The 12,507-nt window shown below is 42.1% G+C and overlaps 1 protein-coding gene across 1 annotated transcript; it reads right to left on the bottom strand.

Annotated features, from left to right (window-relative positions):
* Positions 1-3,573: 3,573 nt before the first annotated feature.
* On the bottom strand, positions 3,574-4,703 carry LOC114203685 (IQ domain-containing protein F5-like). The gene is made up of 2 exons (XM_028097019.2): positions 4,682-4,703; positions 3,574-4,013 (listed from the first exon to the last, which is right to left on the bottom strand). Exons 1-2 carry the CDS (start codon positions 4,701-4,703, stop codon positions 3,574-3,576), a joined length of 462 nt encoding a protein of 153 aa, XP_027952820.1.
* Positions 4,704-12,507: the final 7,804 nt, after the last annotated feature.

The raw sequence follows: 12,507 nt of genomic DNA, 5'->3' as shown, positions 1-12,507 counted from the left end.
GATTCAGTAATCAAAAACCTCTTGACAAAGAAAAGCCCTGGGTCCAATGGCTTCATTGCTAAATTCTACCAAACACTTAAAGAATTAATAGTAATCCTTCTCAAACTCGTCCAAAAAAATGAAAAAGGAAGGTATATTTTCTAACTCATTTTATAAGTCCAGGATTGCCCTGATACCGAAGCTAGATGAATAAACTACAAGAAAATGAAACTTCAGACCAATATCCTTGAGGAATATTGGTGCAAAAATTCTCAACAAAATACTAGCATATACAGAATTCTATAGCACACAAAAAGGATTATACATCATGACCAAGTGGGAAATATTCCTAGAATACAAAGATTGTACAACATACAAAAACCAAAGAATGTAACATACCACATTAACAGAATGAAGGAGGAGAAAACTACATGAGCATCCCAGTTGACACAGAAAAAGCATTTGACAAAATCAACCCCTTTTTCATGAAAAAAAAATCTCAACAAATGAAGAATAGAAAGAAATCACCTCAGCATCATAAAGTCCACATATGAAAAGTCCAGAGGTAATACAATACTCAATGGGAAAGACTGAAAACTTTTCCTCTAAGATCGGGAACAAGATGAGGATACTCACTTTCACCATTTCTGTTCAGCATAGTATTCAAAGTCCTAGCCAGAGCAATTAGGCAAGAAAAGGAAATAAAAGGCATTCAAGTTGGAAAGGAAGAAGTAAAATTACCTGTTTTCAGATAAGATGATTTTGTATGTAGAAAACCCTTAAGATTCCATACCAAAAACATACAAAAAAAAAAAACTGTTAGAACTAATAAATGAATTCAACAAAGTAGCAGGATACAAAGTCAACACATGAAAATTAGTTGCACTTCTATACACTAACAGAAAAAAGACCAAAAAAAAAAAAAACTAAGAAAATAATTTTGAGGGACGCATGGGTGGCTCAGTCGGTTAAGCGACTGCCTTCAGCTTGGGTCATGATCCTGGAGTCCTGGGATCAAGCCCCACATTAGGCTCCCTGTTCAGTGGGGAGTCTCTTCTCCCTCTCTCTCTGCCCCTCTCTTCCGCTCGTGCTCTCTCTCAAATAAATAAATAAAAAATCTAAAGAAAGAAAGAAAACAATTTCAAGGGCATTTATTATCATGAGGACTGGGTATTACATGTAAGTGATGAATTACTAATTCTACTCCTGAAGCCACTATTACACTATATATTCTATATATTAACTAACTAGAATTTAAATTTAAAAAATTGGGAAAAAAGAAAACAATTTCACTTACAATAACATCAAAAAGAATAAAATACTTAGGAATAAACAACCAAGGTGAAAGACTTATACTTTGAAAACTACAAAGAATTACTGAAAGAAGTAAAAACACAAACTGAAAAACATCCTATGCACATGGTTTAGAAGACTATATTGTTAAGATATCAATATTACCCAAAGGAATATACAGATTCAGTGCAATCCCTATCAAAATCCAAATGTTATTTGTTGCAGAAAGAGAAAAATCCATCCTAAAATTCATATGGAACCTCAAGGGACCCTGAATAGCCAAAACAATATTGAAAAAGAACAAAGTTGGAGGTCTCCCACTTCCTGATTTCAAAACTTATTACAAAGCTACAGTATCAAAACAATGCAGTACCAGCATAAAGACTGACATATAGGTCAATGGAATAGAATAGAGAGCCCAGAAATACACCTTCATATATACAGTCAGATGATCTTCAACAAGAGGGCCAAGATCATTCAATAGGGAAAGGACAGTCTCTCAACTAGTGGTACTGGGAAATTTGGATATCCACATACAAGTGTCTAGAAGATGGTCCTTTACCTTACACCATATTAACAAATTGACTAAAAAAGAATCAAAGACCTAAAACTTTAAAACTCTTAGAGGAAAACATAAAGGGAAACCTCCACGACGTTGGATTTGGAATGATTTCTGGTTTAATGACACCAAAAGCACAGACCACAAAAGAAAGATATAAATTGGATTATACCAAAATTAAAAACTCCTGTGCATCAAAAAACAAAACAAAACAAAAAAAAGAGAGAAAAGGTAATTAAAAAATAGGATTGGGGGCCTGGGTGGCTCAGTCAGTTAAGCATCTGCCTTTAGCTCAGGTCATAATCCCAGGGTCCTGGGATCGAGCCCCATGTCAGGCTCCCTGCTCAGTGGGGAGTCTGCTTCTCCCTCTCACTCTCCCTCTGTGCTCTCTCTCTCAAATAAACTCTTTAAAAAAATAGGATCAAATCTTTGCAAATCATATATCTGTTCAGGTATTAAAATCCATAATATATAAAGAACACCTATAAACAACAACAACAAGGGAAAAAACTGATAAAAAATGGGTGAAGGATTTAATAAATATTTCTTCAAAGAAGATATACAAATGATCAATAAGCATATGAAAAGATATTCAACATCACTAATTAGGGAAATACAAATTAAAACTACTGTGAGCTACCACCCCACATCCATAGGATGGCTACTACCAAAAAAAAAAAAAAAAAAAAGAAAGAAAGAAAGAAAAGAAAAGAAAAAAGAGATTAACAAGTGTTGGCAAGGATGTGGGGAAATTAGAACGCTTGTGCACTGCTGATGGGAATGTAAAATTGTCTAGATGCTATAAACAGCTTAGCAATTGCTCAAAAATTTAAAATAAAATTACTGTATGATCCAGCCGTTCCACTTTTGAGTATATATCCAAAAGAATCAAAAGCAGAATCTCAAAGAGATCTTTGTACATCCATTTTTCACAGCAGTATTATTCACAATAGCCAAAAGGTGGAAGCAACCAAAATATCTATCCATGGATGAAAGGATAAACAAAATGCGGTATATACATACAGTGGAATATTATTCAGCCTTAGAAAAGAAGGAAATTCTACCACATACTACAACATGGGTGAACCTTGTAGGCATGCTAAATGAAAAAAGCCCATCACTAATAATAATAATAATAATAATAATAATAATACCATATCATTCCACTCAAATTAGGTTTTTACAATGATCAAATTCATGGAGACAGAAGGTAGAATGGTGGTTGCCTGGGACTGGGGAAAGGGAGAATAGAGAATAATTGTTTAATGGGTACAGAGTTTTAATTTTGCACAATGAATAAAGTTCTGGAGATGGATGGTAGTGATATTTGCACCACAACATGAATATACTTAATGCCACTGAGCTGTTTACTTAAACATTGTTAAAATGACTAACTTTATGCTATGTGTATTTTACTACAATTTTTTAAAGATGACAGAGTCCTCCATGTTGCACAACTACAGAGGGCACCATTTACATGGACCACACCGTAAAGGAGTCTCCCTGAAGTTGGTCAACTTGGAGGCCCTGAAGCCCCAACTCTCCTACCCATGGCAGACATTGCTAATCAATCTGTTCGAAGGTCCTGTTCATCCTGCACTGGGCTCTCAGAATTCTCCACGCTACACCCCAGACAAACCCTGCCAATTCCTCAGAACTGATTTATGAGATGCCATCATTAGCTCAATGACATCTTTGAAATCTGACGGAGAGAGCTGGGGACACAGATATAGCAGACCTGATCATTCCTTTATTGGAAGGGGTATGCACTGTTGCACTCTACAAGCCTGTGCGCCTAAAGAGATTTCAAGTTGAAGATTCAGATGACTTTCTTTGAAAATGTAGTGGCCCTGAATAAAGCCACGGGTACGGCAATTATGCCAGCGCCAATAGATTTGGATGATGCGGGCAGCGTGGAGCAAACGGCAGTAACGAAGGCGTATGCGCCACATGCGGACCCAGGATTGCAACTTGACGACTGCCCATTCTTGCCGCACATAGAAATCTAGGGCCAGGTGCCTCTTCCTCTCCAGCAGCTTCACCAGCATCTGCTTCCACCAGCGCTGAATGATACATGCTCTGAGTGCTGCGTGCAGCAGTGTACGGCGTACCAGGGTGCCCCGCCACCACGCTTGGATGAACATGGCCGCTTCCTGTTTCCCGGTGATCTTTTTTGGGGGACCTTGCAAGAGAAAATGGGACACTTAAGAAACTCATGCATTGCAGCCCTAAGATCTGCCAGGAAGAAGCCCTGATCTCTATCAACAATCATCCCTTTCTCCCACATTCAGCAGAGGCATTTTGGGCAAGAGCTGGACCCAGGAGACCAAGTAGGTGTCCTGCATCTGCCACTCCCTGATTAATGGACATGGACACAACATCTTGCCCTCTGAATCTCAGGGTCTCCATCTGAACTTGCAAAGGCACCCAGTTTTGCACGGACCTGGTTGGCCAGTCTAGAACAAGAACACCATGATCTAGAGGTGAAAGAGATTCAAGTTTCACCTGGACCTGACCATTTAGCTAAGATCCATGTCTCTTCCCTCAGACTCCTCCCATCTGCTGGAGAAGTGGCATCTTTTCTCCTCCTGCCCTCTCACCTCTGACTTCAGGTTACACCAACAACCTACTGTCTCCCCTCTGCCTCACCAAAGTATTAAAAGATTCGTCTGCCTCATACACTTTAAGAGCTTAAACACCAGTTAACACCTTCATCAGTACAAAGATACACATGCACACACACACTTCCAGACCCAATCTTTCTGTAGCTCTATCTTTGCATTCCCCAAACACAGTCCCCACCTTGTAGCTCCCAAACTTGTGTAGTCGGAGTTCATACTCTTTGCCCACCTCCTTGGCACAATCCACACATTTTGGCCAGACCCACATCTCAGCTTAAGGAGGAAATGAGGGGAAAGGATAGCCAAGGAGGAGTCGATCTGTGTTCATTCTGTGTATGGTGACTATTCAACTCAGTTTGCCTGGTACCCTGGGTTTATGCCTGTTGTCCAGAGTAATGTTGGTAAGTACCCCTTTCACTCACTGAAGCATCTCTCTTTAGACAATAAATTACATGGTCACGGACTTTTGGTTTGGGGTACTCCACTAGACCCCAAGGGTCAGAGATGTCACAAGTCAAGGCTCTCCCCAACATAGTAGAGCCTGGAACCATCAACCATGGAGGAGTGGAGAGGGTAGTAGGAGTGGTATGGGATTGTCAGGGGCAGAGTTACTTCCCCTTCTCCCCTTTGCTCCTTCAAGCTCTGTTCTACCAATGTGACTTCATCCTCTTTGACTATAACTTGGAAAATTCGCTGTCCAGTAATCAGAGTTTAGAGAAAAAAAACAATGGAGAAAGTAAGGGTACTCTCCTCATCACTAGGTGTCAAATCAACCACACAGGTTCCTGGCATTTCCCGGGACCTTGGACATGAAAAGGGAATGGGGGAGTCCCATCCAAAGGAATCTATGGGAAATTTACTGCCCTCCCAGAAAGCTTGGGTGGATTTGACTATCTCTTATAAAACATTAAATGCCTGTGACTTGTGCTGGATGGTCAAATCCCCCTCAGGTCTGCACTTTACTAAATTACCCATGGTTAGGGGCAAGATGGTCCCATCACTCTCAGGTCTGGACTCCTCCAGCCACACACGGGCAGCAGAAGTGGAAGAAGGGGAAGAGATATGATGTCATAAGGGCACCTATGACTCAGGCACCAGGATGGCTTCCAGGAGTTGAGCCCCTTTCTAAGAAAAACCTAGAAGACCTGCCCTTTCCTTCCTACCAGAATTGCCAGAGTTCTGGCTACAAAGAACACCACAAATACTAACCCATTGACACAAAAGTGTATAATGATACTTACTAAAACCTGGCTAGTATTTATTAAATGGATTTCTGTTCATTTAAACAATGATATTCCAAAGAACAGAATGAGTGTGCTATGTACTGATATAGAAAGGTGTATCAGATTAGCAATCATCAAGTCAAGATGAATTCAATATAAATATATATTTATACACATGTATTGTAAGAGCATTATTTTTAAAGGGGGTGAAGATAGGAAGATATACATAAAAATTAGCAATAATCATCTCTGATGAAGACAGCAGAATTGGAGGAACAGAATAAACTCCCTCATTGTGGCTAAACCTCCTATGTCTGGCCTAACTCTAGGTCATATAGTTATCAGGCCTCTGGGAGAGCAGGACGCATACAGAACAGAAAATTCATAAAGGCCCCAGGACCAGCCAGGGTCTTCATCTCAGTCTCAAGTGGCCGCAAGTCCTCTCCCCCCTTCCTCTTCCCCTGAGAGTCTCAAGGTCACAGCCAGGAGATGGGTGAGGGACAACCACTGCACAAGAAGGGCCCCACTTCTGCCTGCTCCTGGCCTCTGAAGATCCATGTGGTCATTGTGAGCACCTGGTTCCTTCTCAGGGTCATAGCCCCAGAGGTCACTGAGGAGTGCATTTGCAATGTGTAGAGTACATATGTGGAGACAGTGTGGGGATCTAGAGGGATGTAGAGAAGATACACACTCCTTTCCCCCAACCTCTACCACCCTGTCTAAATTCCCCTCACCTTTGACTAGCATTTCTGCTGGTCTAGGAAGTTTGACTATGGGGAGCAGTTATCTAGCCCCTCATCCCTGAGGTATCTGATTCTCTAGTTACCATACTTCTCAGGCCATGATTGTGTTCATCTACCATCACACCTGGGCAGCAAAGCACCAACAGATCTTCCAATGAATCACCCAAGCAGTATCCATAGTCTTCCCTGCCTACATAGTGTGGCAGCAGCCCCCTCGCCTTCTCCTGATGACCAGGGTTAATTATCCCTGCCAGTATGGTGACTCCTTTCATTACCTGGTTGTCTCTTGGTAAAGGATTCTGAAGTGACTGAGTCTCAGCCATAAGTTTAATGGGACTCTTACTATGACCCTTGATGACTGCCTTCCCCCCTAGAAACTAGAACCTCCAGTCAGATGGAGCCTGCAGGGACACAAAGCCCAAATTCCCACATGTATAACTGGAAGGGGTGCTCACAGATGCATTACCACTGCCGCATTGATTCTGAGACATTGATTCTGAGATATATACATTCTACCTATTAGGGACCCAGCACCACATAATGGGCATTGATTCAGGGCTTGGGCTAGCAAAGGACGCCAGTAAGTTAAATCCAGCCCACTGCCTGTTTTGTTTTGTTTTTAAGATTTTATTTATATATTTGAGAGAGAGTGAGAGAGCAAGACAATGAGCGGGGTGAGGGGTAGAGGGAGAAGCAGACTCTCCACTGAGCAGGGAGCCCAGAGTGGGGCTCGATCCCAAGACTCCAGGATCATGACCTGAGCCGAGGGTAGACGCTTAACCGACTGAGCCACCCAGGTGCCCCCCCCCACTGCCTGTTTTTACACATCCTGCAAAGAATGGTTTTTACATTGTCAGTGATTGAAAAAACTAAAAAAAAAAAAGCTCATGACACATGAAAATTATATGAATTCAAATTTCAGCGTCCATAAATAAAATTATATTGGAACACAGCCACACTTATTTGTTTAAATGTTGTCTATAGCCATGTTTACACTGTAATGACAGATTTGAGTAGTTGTGACAGGAACAGTATGTGGCCTTCCCATCACTTCCCACTGCTGCTCAACACACAACAAATTGCAGAGGTGCTGTTATAACCAAGCAGTGTTTAATGCCACACGTATCACTGCACTTGATTTACTTTTTTTATCACCAATACATACATATCCATCATGTCAAACAAGAAAAGGGAGGGAAAGTAGACTGTAAATGTCACATTTTTAAGACAATAGCAAAGCATTATAGCTGTGCTAAAGCAATACAGTATTATATATCTACATCACCAGACTAAGCAACCCACAGTACTCCTAACTCACAAGAAAGCAATGATCATAAAATTTAGAAATTTTAAATGGAGTATCTAATCACAGCAGAATTTCTTTACAAAAATAAGAAACAAAAACGAGGCTGCAAGCAACATTAGTTTGCAGATTGCTCATTTGTTAGTCAAGCAAGAAAAGTTGTTTATTAGTGGTGAGCTAATTAGATCATGTTTAATTGTAGCAGCTGAAAAAAAAATGTGACAAAAATAAACAACACTATTTGCCTTTCAATGGGAATAGCTGCTCCAAGAGTTTAAGACACTAGGAACAAAACCAATAGTCAATTTAAAACAAAGCAAATGATATCAAGTGGTTTTTCCTTGGCTCTTGATGAGTTGGCAGATGTTACCAATACAGCTCAGCTGTTGTTCACTGAAGGGTTTACTGCCAGGTTTGAAAGGGCCTGAAGAATTCAGCTTTATGAATAGTCTGCATGAAACAAATACAGTTGAGAATATTTGTTGAAGAAGTTGAAAAAACACTAATTCAATACCATGTGAAGTGGAATCTGCTAGGATGTGATAAAACTGACATGGTGAAAATATGAGGAAGAAAGCTAAAAAAAAAGGTTGAGTTGGACAAATTTACAAAGTTTATGAAAATATAAAGGGCTTATAGCCTTTAGTTACTCATTGTATTATTCACCAATAAGTACTTTATGGAAAATATTTATCTATTGTGTTACCAAAGCAGTAATGACAATGGTAAGCTTCACTTGCCATTGTTGACTTAACTATCATCAGTTCTGCGAATTTTCATCAGAAACAGAGGCGGAGTATTCTGACTTGCCAAGCACACAGCAGCTCCATGGATTGAACACAGTGGTAGCAGCAGCTACATAAGCCTTGTTAACTTGGAGCCTGTGCTGTTGGGTCCATATACTGCCGCTGTCTCTGCCTTCATGGCCAGATCCCATTGTTCCAATACTAGAGTGAGTGGCAGGAGCTGGCTGACATCAACCAGCCCATTTTGTCTCCTTCACTGTTTTTAGTGTCTTTTCTGTGACGGATGTTCCCTGGTGCCATACGAAGATTTTCACTATGTACACACTCCCATATATCCAGCTATCTGCTTCCAGCCCAGACTTCCTTGTCTCCAATGTTCCAGTCTTTGTGTGGCCAGGAAACTGACCAGGAAGCCATTCACCACTGCTGAAAAGTCCATATATATTCTATCTCAGGCCACTTCTCTTGCCACACAAAGTGGATGTACAGCCTGAAACTCTTCCCATTGACAGGACTTTCCCTCACCACTCACTGTCTTTCAAGGCTACCCTTGAATGAGGCTGTAGCTCAGCTGTTATTTTGGGATGACATATACATATTAAGATTAACAAGCTATAAATCAGGCTCAGGCATTTTCCTTATGTCATCTGGTCCCAAGGGGTTCCTTATAACCCCACATGAGTATGAGCTGAGAGGGGATGGTGGTGGGTTACCCAAGAGTTGAGGCTACCTGCCCATGTAGTTTGCTCCTTCAGTTTCCCATTTCCTGTCATCATTGTTATCTGTGAGGTTAAGGAGGAATGTCACATGTCTTCAGACTCAAGGGTTCAGGGGAATTTGAGAATTCAAGATTTGGGGGGCCATCAACCCAAATGATCCCATACCTTGTGTCAGGGTTTCTCCTGCCCTGTTGGCAGAGCACCCTACCTTGATGGAGAATTTAACCTTCTTAAGAGAGTGGACACTCTAATGATTAAGTCCTGGGCCTGGCCCTCAGCTTTCTCAGCCCTTTATTACAGATGAGAGGGTTCTTTATATGCCATCAAGAAAGCCCTCTGGCTTGTGCACTTACCTTTTAATTGCTTGTTCTCAGCCTTTGTTATCTTTTTTTAGAGCTTCACAAAGCCTAGGAATAGCCATCCAATCCTCTATAGTTAATTCCTCCATACTTTTCTCTTTTTTTCTTTTTTTATACTTTTTTAAAAGTTTTTTTTAAGTAATCTCTACACTCATCGTGGGGCTCAAACTCACAACACCAAGATCAAGAGTCACATGCTCCACTGACTGAGCCAGACAGCGGCCCCAATTCCTCCATACTTTCCAAATGCCTGCTGTGTCACACCAGCTAGGGCATTTCCTGCCTCCTATAACGATCCCATTCACCTTTGAAAGGGTTACCATTTAAACCACCACCTTGTGCCAGGGGCTATCTGTGCTGCACTTACCGCTAGTATTTGGGATCCTCATTGCCAGCCAGGCAATGATGAAGTGAAAGATCCCACTTCGGAACCCCATCTTATTATCTTCTTTCTCAGGCAACCTCTGGCATCAACTGTTGCAGTTTGGGTTCTCCAGGAAAGGAGATGGAGTTTAGTGTTCAGGATGTTTTTAGGGAATGCCCTTGGGATCAAAACCTATGGGAAGAAAGGGAAGGAAGCAGGATTGGGTAGAGGGAGAAAATCCAGCAATTCAGCTGGCGGCCCCAGAGCAGGCACCACGGGAAGTTCTGTTGCTGAAATGGCCCAGCAAAATTGCCCCACATTGAGTCCAAATGGCCAGGTCTTTATACATCCACTTGGATCAGTCATTGTAGGTGTTATCTGAAGGGCTTGACTTTGGGGCAAGGTAGGCTCTTTGCAGCTGGAGCAGTCCCTGAAGGGGCTGAGAGCTGCTATCAGACTCCCAGGAGCTGAGGTGGTAGGTTCTTCCTTAAAGGGGAGTCCGTGTAGTTCATCTCCATGTCTACCAAAAGCAAGATCTAGTTAACTCAGTAGGAGAGCATTTTTTTAAAGATGATTTATTTATTTTAGAGATGGTGGGGGAGGGTAGGGGCAGAGAGAGACAGAGAGAGAGTCTCAAACAGACTCCCCACTGAGCACAGAACCCAACTCAGGGCTGGATCTTACAACCCTGAGATCACGACCTGAGCCAAAACCAAGAGTCAGACACTTAACTGACTGTGCCACCCAGGAACCCAAGGAGAGCATTTTTTATAGGTGGATATCACTAATTCACATTTATTGATTCCTAATATGTATGGACTTATTGCCATCTTATTTTGTGCTTTAAATCTATCATTTTTTTCTCGTGGTCTGTTTTTCATTTCCTATTTTTTGTCAGATTGAGTTTTCAGTGAATTTTGAGGTTGGTGAGTTTTTTCCCTTCTACTGTTTTAGAAATTGTAGCAGAGATTGTGAGTTGCTTACCCATATCCACACCCTACAGAACTGTGATTTCACTGGGGTCAGTAACATGTTCACTTAAGTAAATGACATTTCTCAGGCTCCCTTGCAGCTGGAGTGGTCATGTGATACTCACTGGCCAATGAGATGTCTCTGGGTGGTTCTTTTGGGAAAGCTCTTTAAGAATGCAAATGCGTCCCTTTTGTCATTTTACTTTCACCCTCTTCTTCCCTGAAAAGTAAGTATGATAGTCAGCACTCTGGTAACTATTTTGAGAGGGTGAGAACAAGGCTCACATCCCTAAGATAGTGAGGAAGAGCAAATGAGAACATAGTAGCTTAATTCCATGAACTGCCACACCAGGCCTGGACTGTCCACACTCAGATTTATGTGATGCAAAAACATACCTCTAGTTTGTTGATCTCATCATATTTTAGATTTGTTTTTTGCTGAACATAATTTCTAATTTTTATGGAAGTTATACACATTATTCCTTTTCTTCTAGTACTTACACTTTGATTCATTTTAACACTTACACTTTAAATTTTACATTGGGGGCACCTGGGTGGCTCAGTCAGTTAAGGGTCTGCTTTCGGCTTAGGTCATGATTTCGGGGTCCTGGGATAGAGCCCCGTGTCAGGCTCTCTGCTCATCAGGGAGTCTGCTTCTCCCTCTCCCTTTCTCTCTGTGATATCTCTCGCTTTCACTCTCTCTCAAATATATAAAAATAAAATCTTTTTTAAAAATTTGTACATTGTGGACTATTCTGAGCAAATCAGTATCTATCGCTTCTACTCCAAAGCAGGCAAGAACTTCAGCCCAATTTTCTTTACTTCCCCCAGTGCCTCCAGCATCCTCTCATGTTGGTATTATCTGAGATAGTACACATATTTTTTATAGAAAAATCTTGTTTGGGGGGCGGAACAAGATGGTGGAGGAGTAGGAGACCTAGATTTCGTCTGGTCTCAGGAATTCAGCTGAATAGGGATCAAACCATTCTGAACACCTACGAACTCAACAGGAGATCAAAGAGGAGAGTAGCAACAACTATCTGAACAGAGAAGCGACCACTTTCTGGAAGGTAGGACGTGCGGAGAAGTGAATCCGAGGCGATATTCGGGAGGATAGACGGCGGGGGAGGGGCCTCCGTCGGCCGCTTCTGGCAAGTGATGGAGCAGCGGAGCACAAAATCGGAACTGTTAGAAGTCGGCTCCGCTGAGGGACGTTGCTGCAGTGGCTAAGCAGGGGGTGGAATCCTCCCGGGACAGTGTGGTCTCAGGACCCTCGGGGTCACAGAAAGACCAGGGGTGCCTGAGTGCGCCAGAGCTCCCAGGTATCGGAGCGGGGAAGCTGGCTGCAGAGACGGAGCCGAGGCGCGGGCTCTCAGCTCGGGGTTGCCATAAACTGTGTAGGAGAGCATTTTTTTAAAGATGATTTAAATCATCTTTAAAAGATGATTTAAATCATCTTTAAAAAGTTCCTAGTGTCCCTCCTCCAGCAGGGACCCAACAAGCGGCAGATCCGGGGAGACTCCCCTTCCTCCCCCGGGAGGAGCGGCGCGGGAACGCACTGCAGGTAACTGCTGGGTTTGGAGACTCCACACGGGGTCGGGTGCCAGAGATAGAAACGCTCGGTCAC

Source organism: Eumetopias jubatus, unplaced genomic scaffold (assembly GCF_037043125.1).
Source record: "Eumetopias jubatus isolate StellerSeaLion01/CBP00866 unplaced genomic scaffold, mEumJub1_p1.0 scaffold_1, whole genome shotgun sequence".
Classification (NCBI taxonomy): Eukaryota; Metazoa; Chordata; class Mammalia; order Carnivora; family Otariidae; genus Eumetopias; species Eumetopias jubatus.
The sequence above is the reverse complement of the archived record's forward strand: the minus strand, read 5'-3'. Positions and strand labels throughout refer to the sequence as shown.